The sequence below is a fragment of the Neoarius graeffei genome, chromosome 19 (genome assembly GCF_027579695.1).
Source record: "Neoarius graeffei isolate fNeoGra1 chromosome 19, fNeoGra1.pri, whole genome shotgun sequence".
Classification (NCBI taxonomy): domain Eukaryota; kingdom Metazoa; phylum Chordata; class Actinopteri; order Siluriformes; family Ariidae; genus Neoarius; species Neoarius graeffei.
In genome coordinates, this window is record NC_083587.1 from 24,145,435 (window position 1) to 24,166,606 (window position 21,172).

General features: G+C 41.4%; 1 protein-coding gene across 1 annotated transcript in view; it reads right to left on the minus strand.

The window, feature by feature from the left end:
• vipr1b (vasoactive intestinal peptide receptor 1b) overlaps positions 1 to 21,172 on the minus strand; it is a 135,231-nt gene that overhangs the window by 76,184 nt on the left and 37,875 nt on the right. Inside the window, exons 2-3 of the mRNA XM_060899909.1 lie at positions 16,688 to 16,778; positions 11,794 to 11,907 (exon numbers count right to left, since the gene is read on the minus strand). Of these exons, the coding sequence (XP_060755892.1) occupies positions 11,794 to 11,907; positions 16,688 to 16,778 (205 nt within the window). The remainder of the gene's footprint in view (positions 1 to 11,793; positions 11,908 to 16,687; positions 16,779 to 21,172) is intronic.

Below are 21,172 nucleotides of genomic sequence, written 5' to 3' on the forward strand. Positions count from 1 at the left end.
TCCATAGGTGTATAGAGGCCCATTTCCAGCAACTCTCACTCCAGTGTTCTAATGGTACAATGTGTTTGCTCATTGCCTCAGAAGGCTAATGGATGATTAGAAAACCCTTGTACAATCATGTTAGCACAGCTGAAAACAGTTGAGCTCTTTAGAGAAGCTATAAAACTGACCTTCCTTTGAGCAGATGGAGTTTCTGGAGCATTGCATTTGTGGCATCGATTAAATGCTCAGAATGGCCAGAAAAATGTCTTGACTATATTTTCTATTCATTTTACAACTTATGATGATAAATAAAAATGTGACTTTTCATGGAAAACACAAAATTGTCTGGGTGACCCCAAACTTTTGAACGGTAGTGTATGTTAATAATTTTAAGAATAAATATATTAATTGCATCCTAATAGATTATATGTAAAGATTACACCAATTTATTGTAAAAACAACTTTAAATAAAATGACAAGAAATTAAATTTCATGTTCGTCTCAATTATAGGATGATGGGAGCCATTTTAATGGTGTTTATTTGCACAGTGACTTACATTTTAAAGGCAGACCTTATTGGATTATTGGATTTAATTTTTGGCGATGTATTGCTTTGGCTGTACAGTATGCTTTGAAATAAATGCTTCCCAGTGGATGATTTCTGTACCAAGGACACATAGCTTCTTCAAACTAATGCTCAATATTTCCTAAATTAAATCGACCATATTGTCATGTCATATACAGTACTGTACAAAAGTCTTAGGCACACGTAAAGAAATGCTGTAGACCAAAAATAGCTTAAAAAATAATGAAGTGAAATGGTTCAACATTAAAAAAAAATACTATAAACAGCAGTAAGGTATAATAAATGAAACAAAGTCAATATTCGGTGTGAGACCACCCTTTGCTTAAAAAAAAAGAAAAATAGTAGTCTCAGGTACAATGGGAAGAGAGAGGAACCATCAAGGATGGCCTAGTTGGAATGTGGCCAGGACTGCAGCACAAGACAGAAGGGGTTGGTCAGCCAGCGTGGAGGCCTTATGCGACTTATGGTGTGGAGAGACTTATGCCATGTACACACGTAGCCGGGTATTTTTAAAACTGAACATTTTCCCCCCCTCCGTTTATAAAAATGTTTTATCCACACCACCTCGTCTTCGAAAAAAATCCCTTCCACACATAACCGAACATCTGCGTTTTCAATCACATTCATTCCAAACCTGTAGATGGCTATTTCCCCAAATCCTCCCCCCTAATCACATCGCCTGTGCTCTTGGAGCAGTAGTTGGGCTTCTAAAATTAAACATGTAAATAGCACCTGCACAATAATTAACGCTTTCAAGGCACTACTCCGATCCATTACTCTTTAGCTAGCCGCACACTACGCCGATTTTCAGCGTACCGAGCCAACTGAAGTCGCGAGTCAGGCGTAAAGACTAGTTTTCGGTGGTCCCGACTCATCTCACAGCCGATTCGAAAAACTAATCGGGAGCCAGACTGATCGGCGAGAGTCGCTAGCAATAGCCAATCATATCTTTCGCATATAACACGTGACATCATTAAACACAATTTCTAGCGCGAGAAATACGTGTTGGTAGCACCTAATGCAGGTATATACTGTAATTCCATAGACTGAAGCTTTATCCATAGACACAGTGGGCTGGAAAGCCACTCTGCTCAAGTTGTGTGGCTGAATTCCAAATCGCTTTAACTCCCCTATATAAGTGCACTATTTAAGGTTGGGAATAATAGCTCATGCAGCCTAGATAGTGCGCTACATATTCCATGTTGTGTCATTTGTAATTCAGCCTGTAGCATCTTCAAGTGTTGGATTTAACAGTAACTATATCCAATAGCCAATCACAAAGCTATTAAGTTGTCACGTGTCGCTTCAATCGCGACTGCACTCGTCAACAGTCGGGGGATATGTGCGTGCCCTGTCGGGAGTCGACTCTGAAATGGGTCGGTTCGGTACTGCGTGGATCGCCGTAGTGTGCGGCTAGCTTAAGTCCATGCTTAATCTGGCTTCTGCAGTAAACAAAGGTCGCACGTTTGACGTCAGGGCAGATTTGTTGTCATTTTTTTGGCGCAGATTGTGACGTTCTAAAACGCAAACCTCCGGTTATCTCTGTCCACACGAAAAGGCATACACGGAGTTTTCAAAAATCTTCACTTTGCCCGGAGTTTTTTTAAATATTCGTTTTTGATGTGTTTTCATGTGGATGACAGGCCAAAACGTAGAAAAATATCTTCGATTTAGCAGATACCCGGCTACGTGTGGACGGGGTCTTAAAGTGCATATCCTGGACCAAATTCGTTTTTTTTTTAAATATGAAAGTATGTCCCTTTACACACTCCTCCAGAAGGGTAATTTTGCACAAGGCCATCTGTCTACAGCAGAAAAAACCCACCCCAGGGCTGGACAATAAAATTTATAAAACCGATATGTCCCACGAAATGTTAGTTCCGCCCGCTGGATTTTTGTTCCGTCTATTTGGTTTCTGAGGGGATGCATATTACCATAGCACATAAACATTTCGCGCATTCAAGCAGCAGGTGGTATCAGATAGTCATGCTCTAGTCCGATAACACAACAACCTACGAACTATGTGAACGTGCGATTAATTTGGGATGTAAGTTATTCATCTCTTATACTCTCCAAGTTTTCTCACTTTGTAGACATACAGTTACAATTCTGTCCTCAGACAATTCAGAGTTTCCAGAAATCTCCACTTTGCCTGGGGTTTTCGAAAGTATCCGTTTTCAGTGACTGAAACCTTCGTTTACATGTAAATGCAACCGTATAGATAAATATGCGTCTTTATAGATATCCGGCTACAGTGGAATTTGTGCTGTGTGCACACATAGATAGATACTAGATACAACCCCGATTCCAAAAAAGTTGGGACAAAGTACAAATTGTAAATAAAAACGGAATGCAATAATTTACAAATCTCAAAAACTGATATTGTATTCACAATAGAACATAGACAACATATCACATGTCGAAAGTGAGACATTTTGAAATTTCATGACAGCAACACATCTCAAAAAAGTTGGGACAGGGGCAATAAGAGGCTGGAAAAGTTAAAGGTACAAAAAAGGAACAGCTGGAGGACCAAACTGCAACTCATTGGGTCAATTGGCAATAGGTCATTAACATGACTGGGTATAAAAAGAGCATCTTGGAGTGGCAGCGGCTCTCAGAAGTAAAGATGGGAAGAGGATCACCAATCCCCCTAATTCTGCACCGACAAATAGTGGAGCAATATCAGAAAGGAGTTCGACAGTGTAAAATTGCAAAGAGTTTGAACATATCATCATCTACAGTGCATAATATCATCAAAAGATTCAGAGAATCTGGAAGAATCTCTGCGCGTAAGGGTCAAGGCCGGAAAACCATACTGGGTGCCCGTGATCTTCGGGCCCTTAGACGGCACTGCATCACATACAGGCATGCTTCTGTATTGGAAATCACAAAATGGGCTCAGGAATATTTCCAGAGAACATTATCTGTGAACACAATTCACCATGCCATCCGTTGTTGCCAGCTAAAACTCTATAGTTCAAAGAAGAAGCCGTATCTAAACATGATCCAGAAGCGCAGGCGTCTTCTCTGGGCCAAGGCTCATTTAAAATGGACTGTGGCAAAGTGGAAAACTGTTCTGTGGTCAGACGAATCAAAATTTGAAGTTCTTTATGGAAATCAGGGACGCCGTGTCATTCGGACTAAAGAGGAGAAGGACGACCCAAGTTGTTATCAGTGCTCAGTTCAGAAGCCTGCATCTCTGATGGTATGGGGTTGCAGTAGTGCGTGTGGCATGGGCAGCTTACACATCTGGAAAGACACCATCGATGCTGAAAGGTATATCCAGGTTCTAGAGCAACATATGCTCCCATCCAGACGATGTCTCTTTCAGGGAAGACCTTGCATTTTCCAACATGACAATGCCAAACCACATACTGCATCAGTTACAGCATCATGGCTGCATAGAAGAAGGGTCCGGGTACTGAACTGGCCAGCCTGCAGTCCAGATCTTTCACCCATAGAAAACATTTGGTGCATCTTAAAACAGAAGATACGACAAAAAAGACCTAAGACAGTTGAGCAACTAGAATCCTACATTAGACAAGAATGGGTTAACATTCCTATCCCTAAACTTGAGCAACTTGTTTCCTCAGTCCCCAGACGTTTACAGACTGTTGTAAAGAGAAAAGGGGATGTCTCACAGTGGTAAACATAGCCTTGTCCCAACTTTTTTGAGATGTGTTGTTGTCATGAAATTTAAAATCACCTAATTTTTCTCTTTAAATGATACATTTTCTCAGTTTAAACATTTGATATGTCGTCTATGTTCTATTCTGAATAAAATATGGAATTTTGAAACTTCCACATCATTGCATTCCGTTTTTATTTACAATTTGTACTTTGTCCCAACTTTTTTGGAATCGGGGTTGTAAATATGATCCACCATTTCTCAAAACTTGGGTTCTCAAGCTTGTTCGCCAGCACCAGCAACCACTGATTCCTCATTTTATTCTTCTTCGTCTTCCTTCCAGTGCTGTATTGAAGCTGCTACTTCAATGTAAAAGCACAAAACACAAAAGGTGCTCTCCAGAGCCAGTGTTTGGTTTGTCCGTTCTGGGCTACTGTCGAAACAGTATACTGTAGGGCAGAACAAGCTGGGCTACGCAGATATCAAGGGCTCATTCTAAGGCCCCGTCACACTTATTCGGAATTAGCAGGAATCAAGCAGAATCAGCCAGAATGAAAATTTTTTCAAAATTCGTGCCACATTCGGGCGGGAATTTCACACTTACAGCTTTGTAAGAATGCCGTTCAAATACTTAGAATGCGCTTCAAACCCGCCTCGAATGATTCTTGCACATTCCGGGTATATTAGCTTTCGAATGCAGTTCAAATGTAGTTGGAACACAGTAGGAATATCTAGAATGCTGTTAGAATGCAGTAAGAATAGAGCAATTCCAGCGTTATGGACGTGACACTTGAACTCAAAATGGCAACAAATGACCCAGTGCATGTTTTATTGTCTCCCAGTATTTAAACAGGTGTTGCATATTTTAAGGCTGTACCATACTGGAGAAGTGATAGAACAAGAACAATTCCCATAGTACATCGGGCATGCCAGAAAATGCCAATAAAAGATGCGTTATGGATGTGACAGAAAAAGTATCACTTTTCTTGGGTGACTGTACGTTTTTATCAAACTCTGTGAAATTGTAAACCTAATGTCGAAATGGAGATATCCATTTGATAGAGGGGTCCAAGGTGAATATTAAAAAATCTTTGTTTAAAATATTTTGTATTTCATGCAGAGTTTCGGAAGGAAAAGTCAGCGTTATGGATGTGACGAAATTCCGTTATGGATGTGACGCGTCTGAAATAGACATGGCATATGTTTAGAAAATCAGCAATTTAACCACCATAACCCTTTGAAAAACTCTCTAAATATCAGCTACAACTATCAAAGTTCTTAAATAATATTTAGGATGGCTATTGTTTTGCTGTTTTGTGGATTTTAGCATACATTTCTGTGGCTTGTGGCAATAATATAGAATTGTACATGATCAAAGTTGATTTTAGCTTGGGTTTTACATTATAAGAAAGAAAGACTGACAGTGACATATTAGGTTGGTTACAAATTGGTTCAACTTATTCACATCTGTAAAATACAGGCCTAGGTGATATCTCTGAGAGTGGTTTTGATGTATTACATGTTGCTTTATTTTTGCATGGTGAGGTTGACATTTACATGGAATTGCCCAATATTAAGAATGCACTTCGAATGCCGTACAAGTGCGGTTCAATTGCTGCCCGAGTATCACCCGAAGTCTGGTTGGAAGGTGCCTCGAATGCTGTACGAATTCACCTCAAATGCAGTCAGAACGCTCCCGGAATAGCCGCCGAATATGTTTCGAGCGTCTAAGAATTCAAAGAGAATGCAGCTCGAATACTTGTACTTCGAATATCCCGGAATATACGAAGAATTTTCATTCCGGCTCATTCGAGGCACATTCGGGACATTCTGGCAGGATTTGAAGTGGCTTGCCATTTCGATTTTTCCCTCGAACGCGATCAGAATGTTTCGAATGCTGTTGGAACGCCGTAAGAATATTTAGAACGCAGTCAGAATTCACTTCAAATGCCGTTCAATATTTCTCCTTTTCGAATGCACCTCGAATGTTTTGAGCATGAGCAAAACATTCGGGCCGGCCACAAGAATGGGCCTGAATGTTTGGAATGCACTCAGAATGCAGTCAGAATTTTTAGAAATGCACTTTGAATATCGGCGGCACGGTGGTGTAGTGGTTAGCGCTGTCGCCTCACAGCAAGAAGGTCTGGGTTCGAGCCCCATGGCCGGCGAGGGCCTTTCTGTGCGGAGTTTGCATGTTCTCCCCGTGTCTGCGTGGGTTTCCTCCGGGTGCTCCGGTTTCCCCCACAGTCCAAAGACATGCAGGTTAGGTTAACTGGTGGCTCTAAATTGACTGTAGGTGTGAATGTGAGTGTGAATGGTTGTCTGTGTCTATGTGTCAGCCCTGTGATGACCTGGATGACTTGTCCAGGGTGTACCCCGCCTTTCGCCCGTAGTCAGCTGGGATAGGCTCCAGCTTGCCTGCGACCCTGTAGAACAGGATAAAGCGGCTAGAGATAATGAGATGAGATGAGATGAGACTTTGAATATCCCGGAATATACGAAGAATTTTCATTCCGGCTCATTCCGCCTCTAGTGTGACTACCTTATAAGCTTAACAAGATTAACGCAATGATTCATATTTTCAGATGATTATACACTGATGAAATATAATTACGAATATGTTCTGAGAATGTGAATTTCTCTTGCAACCCCATTTGTAAATCAGGTGACCCCTGAAAGGAAATCCCTGGGTTAATAGTACAACATCGAAAGGACAAGAACAATTTACTGTAGTTTTAGTAGAATGAACCTACAGGACAGCAACAGCTTTAAGGGCTATCAATCCGAGATGTTGCAATTCAATAGCAGACAGTGACACAGCTGTTCGGATGCTCTTTAGAGTCCGTCTGTAAACTGTCATGAGGCTTCCACAAACAACACAGCTGGGGCGCTATCTGTCAGACCCGCAGACTAAACAGTCAGTGAGAAGTGTGTCTTCCCCTGCCATCTCACAAACAGCTCGCTTTTAGCCACAAGGCCACTGCAAGGAACTAAATCGTCCAACATGAATAGACGGTTTCATGGATTAAAATCATCTGACACAATGTTCCCAAATTAAATCCTTTGACCTTCCATTTCCCCATGTGTTTGTATGGGTTATTATTTTCTATTTAACAGCTATGTCCCAAGCTTGTGAAAAATCTCTGTGGTCTTCTAACAGAATGCTAAAATATTTACTGTAAATGTTAAATGAGCAGCTTTCCATTTCTACCGTCTGGTATTTTATAGCCTTGTTTTGATTTGGGAAAATATGACATGCCAAATTGCTGCGTTCGTTAAGTGCTGATCCACGCTGAAATAAACAGTGGTTCTGCAATGTTATCACATTCCTGCTCTTTTAGAAATCGCTCCGTTCACACAGCCTAAGTGAAACGGGTGATAAATCACTGATCTGTCCATCAGTAGCTGAGATACCTTTGATTAAAAGCCTGCAGCACGTCTTGTGAGTCACACTTGAATAAAGACACGTCACGCAAGTAGTTCTGAATGTGGATGGATTTCTGTCGAATGAAAAGCGATGGCATGCTAGTGACGTGGTGGAAAATGCCAGCTCAGAAAGAATAAACACAAAGAAACACAGCAGGCACCAAGGTTAAAGCGCGTATGCACGCACACGCACACACAATCAGGGTATGTGAGGATGGAGCTTGATGTCTCATCTCATCTCATTATCTCTGGCTGCTTTATCCTTCTACAGGGTCGCAGGCAAGCTGGAGCCTATCCCAGCTGACTACGGGTGAAAGGCGGGGTACACCCTGGACAAGTCGCCAGGTCATCACAGGGCTGACACATAGACACAGACAACCATTCACACTCACATTCACACCTACGCTCAATTTAGAGTCACCAGTTAACCTAACCTGCATGTCTTTGGACTGTGGGGGAAACCGGAACACCCGGAGGAAACCCACGCGGACACGGGGAGAACATGCAAACTCCGCACAGAAAGGCCCTCGCCAGCCACGGGGCTCGAACCCGGACCTTCTTGCTGTGAGGCGACAGCGCTAACCACTACACCACCGTGCCGCCCAGTGAAAAGCATAATTTCAGAAATATTTACATGAATTTCAGAACTTCTCAGTATTTGGTAGTCGGTGCGTCCCTTTTTGCTTTAATGCCACATTCAAGATACTGAAGATTAAAATTTCAACATTTTCAAAATTCTAACTTAAAATCAGACCTTTAGATTAAATTACATGATTCCTTAATTAACAGTTAATACAGTTAATCCTAAATGCTCATTCTAAACACATGCTGCTTATTTAAATATATCAGAAAACATATCAGATTTTTTTTTATATTAAAATTTAAGCATACAAATAGTGATGCATATACGGTATCATGGGCCATTTTTAGAATTCAAAAGAATTAGTTGACTAAAAATATCACTTTTGCATGAAGTTTTTAGCCCTTTAACATGCAAATACTGTGATTCAAACCACAGGTAATTTGGTTTGGAAAGCCCTAAATCCCTACACAGAGAGCAAAGAAGAGTACGAGAGACATATTAATGCAGCTCAATGCTGAGGTTCAGTTAAGAAGCCTGAGCTCTTCTTCAGCGATCAGATAGTGTTGATTCAGTACTCTCAGCAAAGAGGCTGCACAAACTAGCATTCACAAGAATAATTAAAAAGTAACCCGCCCCCACCCCCAAGTCAAGTACGGTCGGAAAACATGAAATATTGTTTGTCTGTGAAGATTCTCAGTCATCCAGGTCATGGTAAACTGTGGGTGGTAAAAGAGAGCAAGTGGACTTGCTTGAAGATTCCTGAAGATGTTTCACCTCTCATCCGAAAGGCTTCTTCAGTTCTGTCTGACTGGTAGGGAGCATCAGGTATTTATCCTCTCATGGATGAAAAGCTCATCTAAGGTGTCATTGAGTCATCCTGTTCCACTGATCACCCTAACGGGCAATCCATTGATCATCCTAACGACTCTTGAGGCCGTTCACAACCAGCCCCCAGTGACCCACACCAACAGGATGACTCAGTCAGTACGTTTACATGCACGTCCAAATCGAGCTGCTGTTGGTAATCGAGCAAAGGGTCCCAGCAGGGGTGCCAGAGAAATCCAATCCTACATGCACAAGTGAAATCGGGCTATTGTGCAAGGTGCATTGTGCACCCGAGCCACACGTGGAGCTACACGCCCCATCGTGTTGGTACACTTCCAGTTGTCGTCATGAAGAAGGGCTATAGTGTTGCCAGATACTGCTGACGTATTCCAGCCCAAAACATGTTCAAATCCGCTAAAATGCACTTAAAACCCCCAATCTGGCAACACTGGCAGTTCCGTGTTCAAGCTGTTAGGCTTGCTCTCACAGACTGTATGGCTACAAACTGTCCGGCGCAGACCACTGTTTTGTAAGACAACTTATTTTGCACAATAATATTTTTCTAAAGTCCATTTTTTGCTTACAAAAAAATATTTTTTTTGCTTACAATTTAACTTATGTCTTAATAAACACACAAAAAGTTCAATTGTTTTGTTTTTATTGACATTCTTCAGATGTTGGACATATATATATACACATACAATGACTTGTTTATGTACACAATTCACAGCTATGCAACAGCTGTACAGATGTATTTGGTGATACAGTAAGTGAGCTAAATTTTAACAGTGCAAACAATGCCACAAAAAGAAAAGATTCATGCCGTTGTCATGATTCGTTGTCATGCCGACCGAGGCTGTTGTGTTTCCCGCTTGTGGTCTCGTCAGTCGTCACTTCCGGAAGGGGCAGTGCTGAAGTAAGTAGCTCGACTACGTAGCTCGATAGGGTTTACATGCACTAAGTAGCTCAGCAGAAATCGTATAATCTAGGTCGTGTAGCTCGATTCCGAGAAATCAAGTTCGGTTCAATTTCAGCCGAATTAAGGTGTATACATGGCATTTTGAACTTCGATTTCAGTCGAGCAACGGCAGAAATTCGATTCTCTCTATGTGCATGTAAACGCACTGAATGACACCTTAGATGAGCTTTTCATCCATGAGAGGATAAATACCTGATGCTCCCTACCAGTCAGACAGAACTGAAGAAGCCTTTCGGATGAGAGGTGAAACGTCTTCAAGAATCTTCAAGCAAGTCCAGTTGCTCTCTTTTACCACCCACAATGAAATTTTGTTCCTCCAAAACACTGATGCTCAATCAAGGCAGTACAGGCCCTTTGTACAAAACAGGTACATATGAATGGAACAAAACAGGCAGGAAAAAAATTGCACTTAAAATTCATCCTTCTCAAAGACGGACGCTAAAAGTCTTGTATACTACGAGAACAGGATAGTCAGTGCTACCATAAGAAAATGCAGATCCACCAGATGGCAACCTTCCCCAGGTTACGTGCATTATCATAAAAATAAAGAAAAATTATTTCCCTTCCACCGCCTCTGCACACTCTCCCATGTCAGATATTAACACTAATTTCACTCTTCACACTCTACGCTCCAGTGTGTAATTTGGCTGTCCTCTTAAACTCTCAGCGATTCACTACTCAGCCTCGCACTTTCTCTGGATTCTCTTGGAGTGCCAGTATGCTACAGATGCACATCATTCTCCGTGGCAGATGCTCAGCTCAATGTACTACTCGACAGGAGCACTCTTTTAGGAATACTGCAGCTTTCATGAAATGGAAATGACCAGAGAAATGGTGTATGGCTCTTGTACGTGTGTGCCAGTTGCAAAGAACTGCCTGAATTCACCTATTGAACTTTTTCAGGTGAATTGAAATAGCTTTTCAGTACAGCTTTTCATATTGTAATAAATCACAGGGCTTGGGAGAACCAACAAAGCACTCAAGACTCTACTGCAAAAGGAAGGGGGGGGGGGGGGGGGAATAAAAATGCATACTCGGTTCCCCATGTTTACAAACCGGGATTTTTCTAATGCATAAAAAGTCCATCTGGCTGAGGATATTACAGCATATAGCCATCTTGTCAACTTTCTGTTTACATCGTCCCTTTTACACGGCCACACCGCATAAATAAGAAATGAAACTCTAAGGAACTGAACAGGTCTGTGAGCCGCATTTTAACATGACCTTCCGTTCTTTTACCTGAAATATAACGCTAATGTGGCAGATCATCAAATACATAGTTAAGCCCAAAATATTATACGCAGAGACCCGATGGTAATGCTTTTCCTATTAATGGAGTATGTTAATACACACCAGTTATTAAAGCAAGATCATAACAGATTTGCAGTCCATTTTTTCCCAAAACACTATTACAGTAAACAGTTTGAGGTATCAAAACATTGCAATAGCTAATAGCTAACAGAAACAATTCGATCTGAAATCCCCACATCCCATTAAGGAGATTTCTCACCACACTCCTTCTGCCAGCAGCCATTAGAGCTCAAACATCAAAACAGCCTCTTTAAATTTGTTACATAATGAACCACATTCGCTGTGTGGAATCTCAGGATGGATTGAGAAAACACACGTTCCTATGATTCTAAACTTTGTTCTGACTTGCACTCTTGTCACCTGAAAGGACTGCTCTAAAACCCTGTACAACATACTGGTCACATTTTCACTTTATTTTGAAGCCCACTCCGATGGCAATCAGTTCCTAACAACATCCTTTTGTGTCTCACCTCCACTGTGGTGCTCGCTGAAGTAGCTGAAGTAGTTCGGACAAGGAATTACCACCAGCTCTCCAACTTTGGCTGACGGCCAGCAGGTGATGACGTCCCACATTCCTTTGCAGCCTGGCAACAGAAGGAGGATTTACCACCACAGTCACGGTGCATCTTAAATGTCCCTAATGTGCATGCAATGTAACTGGTGTTTTTCCACACAGTGAATAGGAACAGGTGTTTCACATTCATTTACTTATACAAGACCTAACTGAGAAAAGACATTGATACAGTGGTGCTTGAAAGTTTGGGAACCCTTTAGAATTTTCCATATTTCTGCATAAATATGGCCTAAAACATCATCAGATTTTCACACAAGTCCTAAAAGTAGATAAAGAGAACCCAGTTAAACAAATGAGACAAAAATATTATACTTGGTCATTTATTTATTGAGGAAAATGATCCAATATTACAGATCTGTGAGTGGCAAAAGTACGTGAACCGCTAGGATTAGCAGTTAATTTGAAGGTGAAATTAGAGTCAGGTGTTTTCAATCAATGGGACGACAATCAGGTGTGAGTGGGCACCCTGTTTTATTTAAAGAACGGGGATCTATCAAAGTCTGAGCTTCACAACACGTGTTTGTGGAAGTGTATCATGGCACGAACAAAGGAGATTTCTGAGGACCTCGGAAAAAGCGTTGTTGATGCTCATCAGGCTGGAAAAGGTTACAAAACCATCTCTAAAGAGTTTGGACTCCACCAATCCACAGTCAGACAGATTGTGTACAAATGGAGGAAATTCAACACCATTGTTACCCTCCCCAGGACTAGTCGACCAACAAAGATCACTTCAAGAGCAAGGCGTGTAATAGTCGGCAAAGTCACAAAGGACCCCAGGGTAACTTCTAAGCAACTGAAGGCCTCTCTCACATTGGCTAATGTTAATGTTCATGAGTCCACCATCAGGAGAACACTGAACAACAATGGTGTGCATGGCAGGGTTGCAAGGAGAAAGCCAGTGCTCTCCAAAAAGAACATTGCTGCTTGTCTGCAGTTTGCTGAAGATCATGTGGACAAGCCAGAAGGCTATTGTTAAAATGTTTTGTGGACAGATAGGCCAAAATAGAACTTTTTGGTTTAAATGAGAAGCGTTATGTTTGGAGAAAGGAAAACACTGCATTCCAGCATAAGAACATTATTCCATCTGTGAAACATGGTGGTGGTAGTATCATGGTTTGGGCCTGTTTTGCTGCATCTGGGCCAGGACGGCTTGCCATCATTGATGGAACAATGAATTCTGATTTTTTTTCTTTTATTTCCAAAAACATTCAAAATACAAACAAATAGAGCACCATATATATACAGATCCAAAAAACATCATGAATTCTGAATTATACCAGCGAATTCTAAAGGAAACTGTCAGGACATCGGTCCATGAACTGAATCTCAAGAGAAGGTGGGTTATGCAGCAAGACAACGACCCTAAGCACACAAGTCATTCTACCAAAGAATGGTTAAAGAAGAATAAAGTTAATGTTTTGGAATGGCCAAGTCAAAGTCCTGACCTTAATCCAATGGAAATGTTGTGGAAGGACCTGAAGCGAGCAGTTCATGTGAGGAAACCCACCAACATCCCAGAGTTGAAGCTGTTCTGTACGGAGGAATGGGCTAAAATTCCTCCAAGCCGGTGTGCAGGACTGATCAACAGTTACCGGAAACGTTTAGTTGCAGTTATTGCTGCACAAGGGGGTCACACCAGATACTGAAAGCAAAGGTTCACATACTTTTGCCACTCACAGATATGTAATATTGGATAATTTTCCTCAATAAATAAATGACCAAGTATAATATTTTTGTCTCATTTGTTTAACTGGGTTCTCTTTCTCTACTTTGAGGACTTGTGTGAAAATCTGATGATGTTTTAGGTCATATTTATGCAGAAATATGGAAAATTCTAAAGGGTTCACAAACTTTCAAGCACCACTGTATGTCTCAAGCTACATATCTGTTAAAAACATGTCCCTTGACAATAGTTGTGATTACCATGTAAATATTCTCATTTTAATCTGAGTTAAAAAAAAAAAAAGGATTTTGTTGATATGCGCTATCGCAAAGCCCCTTCTACTAACTGTTTGAAATTCACATAACATTTGCACCAAACAACGTGAACTGTCTGGCCACTTTTAAATTTACAACCATATATGGAAAATGTTACAACTCAAGTACTGGTAATTTTCACCACCAGCTTGTGTGCTTTAAAATGGTCAATTAATACTATGATCTCTTTCGACTAGGCCGACATACTGTACAAAACTGACCCTGGAACACCCTTATAATCTGCTTTGTTTTAATATTGTTACACAGTAGATATTTTGCTTTCTGTCTTAGCTTCTTTTAAAAATCTTATTATGAATGTTCTGTATTTATTTAAGTCTCAATGTACACCTTTAGCGTGTATTGTATACCGGTGTTGTAAGTGTAACATTAGAAACAGAACCCATATAAAATATTCAAGCCTTTTTATGGTACAGTCTCCGATGATGTCCTAACGTTGTATTGTGTATACAATTTAAAAAATATATACAGTATATATCTCATAGTGTGATTCTAGTAAAAAGGTCATTTAAACGTGATGTCCACAACTGTGTCAAAATCTGGTATCTCCTACCAAAAAAAAAGACAAAGTCCTTCCTGCACCATTCATGGCGCGTTTGGCAGTGCTGATCTCCTTTCTGTAGCCCTCGGCCTCTCGCCTATGGACCCTTTTCACGTGACGTCACGACAAACGCGGCTGCCATTTTGGACATGTACTACCAGTAGTTTACCACAGCCAGCATTGAGGAACGGCAGCAAAGAAAGTGTTTATTTTCAGCAAGACTTCCATCATGCCACTATATTGTTGTGCACCTGGATGTAGTAACCATCAACACACAAGGCAAGGGTTATCATTTTATCGGATCCCAGTAGATGGATAGCGGCCATTAACAGGAAAGATTGGCAGCCCTCGGCATACCAGCGCTTGTGCAGTGACCACTTTGTTGGAGGTAAGACGAATAAAATTAGCCAGAAAAGGCATTACATTGCTGTTAACATTCTGTGGCGGCGAGTGTGTAACCAAATAGGCTAAAATAACCCATTGTAACCTCTTTGTTCTTCTGTAGTAGCTATTAGCTAACGACATTAGCTAGCGTTGTGTTCCTTTGCTGTTGGTAGACTGTAGGACAGATCAGAGGCAGTGTCCTACAAACAGCGCTTAATTTGAGGGGGAGCAAGCCGGAGCGCGCTCCGGAACCTCGGGCGTTGGCTCCGGCAGCTATTTACACTGGATCCGGTGATCCGACACCTCTTTTGACTATGTAACAAAAAAAAACAAAAAACAAATAATTAAATAAAAAAATGCAAGTTTATTTAGTGTTAATGTCTGATTTTGATATCTGCCTTGTTGGTGATTTCTCTCATGAAACGACATCCACAAAATATCTGTAGATGAACTTAATTTGCAGTGTTATTACAAAACATGCCCAGAAGCGCAGCGCAGCGCCGCGCCCCCCTCCCCCCCTCTTGTTTTCTGCACCGGAGCCGCTCATCCTCTGCGCTCCGGGACCTCCCACTTTACAAATTAAGCACTGCCTACAAATAAGTGTTCAAAACAAGAGGAACATGTATTTGTCTCTTAAATCCAGGCCGTTCCCTGTAATCTGTAACAACGGTTGGAGAAAGTAATGGCAAATAGTGAGTGCACAAACCATAGAAGGTAAACTGTACACAGCGCCAGGGCAGTGTGATGGTATGTCTACTTTCAGATTGTGTTAGCTTATCAATGAACACACTCGTCACTCGACGAGTTTCACGTCTTTACGACGGATACTTAAATGTGTGTTAGGTATTATTGTTGCAGTCTAAGCAGTCATTGTAGCAGCTAGATGAGCGAGAACCGAAAGGGTCTGTGCCATAAACCGTTATTTCTGTACGGCGTTGCTAATGTGTCGTTACTGTTGTTATTTCTCCCTCTGCTCGCCCTGTAAATGCCCTACGTCGCTGGATAGCGAAGGTGTTTTCTGCATCTCGCTCCTTTTTCTTGTATGTTCTCTGTTTGTCGCCTTCCTCGCATTCAAACCAATTCGAGCCGAAGTCCGCTACATGTCCAAAATGGTGGTCGCGTTTACGAAGGTCACGTGACTGAAAAGGGTCTATATTACATAGCTAGGGTTACAGTGGGGGGCTGGTCCTCTGGTAACCGTGAGAGTTTGACTCCCTACTCGCATCTGTATTGCAGCATGCCTTGCCAGAAGGCACCATTTTTATGATGGTCTTTGGTATGACCCGACCGTGGGTAGAACTCACGATCTCCTGATCGAGAGGCAGACACGCTAACCACTAGGCCACTCACCGGTGTATAATAGTTTTATGGTATCTCCTACCAGTGCTCATAAAACAGTTTGGAATTGGTCTTCACAGGAAGGTATACTCTTTTTTGTGATGATTTCTGCGAATCTCAAGGCCATCTGTAACAGAAGCGGAAATGTACAGCAATCTCTTCAAATCACCCAGTAGGATGAGTGTGGACTTTGAGTCTCCCTACTCCTCTTGTTATCTTCCTACAGTGTGAGCATGACTTTCACTTCAGAGAAATGGAATTCACACTGGTTGTTATTGCAAAAAAAAAAAAAACTCACAGAGGACAAATAATTTCAGAGCTCAAAGAAGCTTCTAGATAACCATTGGTATGAACTTTCAGAAGCCCTTGAAGCTGGCTTTATGGAGGCTGAGGCAAAAAAAAAAAAAAAAAAGCTTTTCATCCACCAACGTCAGAGGTTTGAAAGGAAAATGCCCACAGACGATTACAATATTGAAAACGTATAGCCACTGAGCAGAATGACCTTCAGCATCCCAGGTTTTGTAAACGTTACCTGATGTTATATTCCCAGCAGTTCTGTTTTCACATCGCTCCCTCTCCAATTTGATTTCATTTACCATGTCACACATCTGGACTGCACTGCTCTGTGTGAGACAACAGGAGAATACAAGGCTTCAACATACTGATGACGAAAAACACCTTTGCATTTAATCTACAGTATCTTTATGTGATGCAGTTGCACTCAAAATGTTTCAAGGTTAGAAGGACACAATCTGGTAGCGTTCAGAATATGCATAAAAATTGAATGGAATCAGAAGTGTGTTATTGTGGAGCACATTCCAACACTGTAAAAAATGATTTGTTTTAATTTAGTTAGTGCAAGGGCTGCCTTAAAATTTTGAGTTCACTGAAATTAATATAGTAAGTTCACAACAATTTGATTGATTGATTACTTTATTCTGAACAATAAAGAAGAAAGATATAAAAATCTCATCTCATCATCTCTAGCTGCTTTATCCTTCTACAGGGTCGCAGGCAAGCTGGAGTCTATCCCAGCTGACTACGGGCGAAAGGCGGGGTACACCCTGGACAAGTCGCCAGGTCATCACAGGGCTGACACATAGACACAGACAACCATTCACACTCACATTCACACCTACGGTCAATTTAGAGTCACCAGTTAACCTAACCTGCATGTCTTTGGACTGTGGGGGAAACCGGAGCACCCGGAGGAAACCCACGCGGACACGGGGAGAACATGCAAACTCCGCACAGAAAGGCCCTCGCCGGCCACGGGGCTCGAACCCAGGACCTTCTTGCTGTGAGGCGACAGCGCTAACCACTACACCACCGTGCCGCCCAGATATAAAAATAAAAATTTAAATAAAAAAATACAATAATCAAAACATCATCATAAACAAACAGAATAGCGTAGCCACAAGGCAATAACATAACAATGTTCAGAAAGGATTAGGAAGAAGTAATAACTTATCCAATCCTAACCCTCTACACCACCGCTAATCAAATGTCACTTTCCACCATAATAAACTATATATACAAAAGAAAACAAAAGCAATAAACAAAAAAGAAAACATACCAACATACCAAAACATACCGACATGGTATAATATCGATCAAATCATATATACAGATACTTATGTTATGCATATAGACACACATACAATACATATATACAGTACATACATATACACATACCTATTTAACCTATTTACCTACTTAACTTACTATGTGAATTTCAATGAACTCAACATTTTAAGGCAGCCCTTGCACTAACTAAATTAAAACAACAAATCATTTTTTACAGTGACTATACAGTCTCGTTCACCACTCACTTCATCTTCAGTTCTCTCTGCTCAGTAATGTAATGATTTCTGAAAGTGGCTTGCTAAAGTTTCACATGTTTAGTGTAAAATCAGCACACTGCTATGCTTCAGGGGCTTCTTTTTCTTTACATGATATGGTGTTCCTACGTATAGATATGGCATAAGTGATGAAATGCAGCAAGAGGATATAAACGAGTGAAGCCCAGTGGAAGGAATGATCAGTGATGACAAATGCATAGTGACAGTCACTGGCCCAAAGACTGAATGTCAAAGAAGATCAGAAAGACCGAGGAAAAAAACAAGTCATGAATGCCAGTGAAGTCTATTTGTGTCTTTAAAAGAGAGAGATAAAGAGAGAGGAACGACAATTCACTGGAGGGGGAGAGAGAGAGAGAATATGAGCAAATATATATATCTTGGATGGGCGGCACGGTGGTGTAGTGTTTAGCGCTGTCGCCTCACAGCAAGAAGGTCCGGGTTCGAGCCCCGTGGCCGGCGAGGGCCTTTCTGTGCGGAGTTTGCATGTTCTCCCCGTGTCCGCGTGGGTTTCCTCCGGGTGCTCCGGTTTCCCCCACAGTCCAAAGACATGCAGGTTAGGTTAACTGGTGACTCTAAATTGAGCGTAGGTGTGAATGTGAGTGTGAATGGTTGTCTGTGTCTATGTGTCAGCCCTGTGATGACCTGGTGACTTGTCCAGGGTGTACCCCGCCTTTCGCCCGTAGTCAGCTGGGATAGGCTCCAGCTTGCCTGCGATCCTGTAGAACAGGATAAAGCAGCTAGAGATGATGAGATGAGATATATCTTGGATTTTTTTTTATAAGGGAAACTAGTTATTGCCTATCACACAACAGCTACTAAAGGGAAAGGCAGACAGACAAGCTATTGCTCATGTGATATTACAGGACAGCTGAACATGTGTGGAGGAGACACTAACTGCCCTCTGCAGAACACGTGAGCTCACAAGCTCTAGAGATTAGTTTGTACTGTATCTCTCAGATCGACAGTCGAAAGCTGAAGGCTATGCCTTCCACCAAGAGAGCAGGGTCAATTATACTCTTTTGGACTCTGGCCGTTGTTTCCATCTCACGGCCTCCTTATGAAAGAGCAAATTTAGATCATTTTAACCTGCAGGGTTTTTTTTTTTTTTACAAACTCCAGAGTTTGGTATGCTCGGTGAACTGCAAATGCTGTTTTTGAGCCTGTGAATGATCCAGAAAAACGATCCCTGGTCCTCTTGAAAATGGTGATCTGTGGCTCATCCCTGGTAACGTCATTAGTTCAACTTGTTATATCGCTTCCTGTTTCTACATGCCAAGGTAAGGGTAACTGAGATATAAAACCAAACTTTGATAGGACTGGAGCACTGTAATTAGCTCTTTTTATGTGTTGAAAGTGTGGCTTCACAATGTCATGCCAGGAAAACCAAAAAGCGCTGTTCTCCCATAACCCGGTACGGAAAGTATGAACCGGAACGGGACGGTACATTACAATAACGTTACGTTTTCTAAGGGCCTCTGCATGCTCTTGCGACAAGGCTTTCGCAGATAGCTTTTCGCAGACAGTTGTAATTTATCGTTGAGCGGGGAGTAATAGGCGTGCGCGATGTTATTCACTGCCACAATGCAAGGGGGCGCAAAGTCGCGAAATCTCTTGGAGTAGTTGGTGGGTGTGGTTAGTGGAGTGTTTATCCTTCGGTTACTTATAATGACTAGAACTGGAGTCGTATAGATGTACGTACTTCCTCACTTCCTCGATCAACCGCTCTTCGTGCTGCTCCTTCGCTCGTGTTTTTAAAAATGGCGGTCGTGAAAACAAAACAAACCGGGAAAGTAGGGAAGCGGAAGTGCTTGTACAGCGGATGTAGAGTGGACCAATCAGAGCCGTCTTGTCTGCGAGGCTTCTGTGGTGGTCACAATTTTTGGGAGGTGCGCGCAGAGCGTCTGCAAAGGGTGGGGGCTACACAGACGCCATCTGTGACGCCATCTGCGAGGACTGCGTTGTCAGCATAAATTGGCCTTTAATATTCAGGGGTTTCATACTTAACACCTTGTACTCACACGTACCACTGTCATGTATTCTTTGATTATCCAGTATTATTATATCCCGTCACATTGTATTAACATTATATTCACAATATTTTCAATCAAAATTGATCTAAAAGCCCGGAACTCCAATTACGGAATATACCTCGGCGTGACGTCACAAAGAAATCCCATGTGGGATTTAAAAAAAAAAAGATAAGAACTTGAAATATATACAATGTCAACTGAAGAAACAAAAAGGTAGAGGTCGGGGAAGAGGCAATAAATTGTAAAATAGATGAGTAAATAGTAAAGTTATATGTTTTGACAATAAAACAACTAAACAATATATTTTGTTTCTCTTCTAACTTTATTTATCATACGGGACGGGACGGGTTCATCTATAAAGGCGGGATGACTAATGTAAGTACCCATTAATAAAATGGTGGACGTGACGGATGTCTCTGTGAAACTGGAACAAAAAAGGTAAGATTATACATTCTGTAAATAAATGCCACAAAAATGGTATTGCGAGACGGAACACTTGTTATACATGGGATGGAACAGCATATAAAAACCCGGAAGGCAAATATAAGAAAATACGTGACACCACATTAAAATATGTGACGGGACTGTTCCGTCCCGTTCTGTTCCGTACCGGGTTATGGGAGATGCGCTGTTCTTTTTGGATAACTTGAGACACTGGAGTGCTACAGCTGTGTACACCATAGCTTCATTTTTCAGGCATTCCTAAAACCAGTGTCACAACATCGTGGCCACATGTTTCAAACGTGCTGAGCACAGTGCAAAGATTTATAATAAACCGTCTCATTCCAAGCCTACAAAATAAATGCATTTTTCATTTCATGTGTGTTTACATTATATATGTGTAAACACAAATCAGTCAATCATTAGTTTTTGTTCGGTTTGATCTTTAAATCATAACACACTGACACACACAGTTTACAAGACAACCCACCAATTGTATTGCCAAACTGTTCAGCCATATGGGGTTCTAAATTTAATTTACTGTACTATTGATAGAGCACTCTCAAACACTCCCAGCCTACCAGCGGTCATATTTAACTAAAGATCGTTAGATTATGAGTAGTTTTTAACAAATCTTATATACAGTACCAGTCAAAACTTCTTCCCACCCCTTTTTCAAACAAT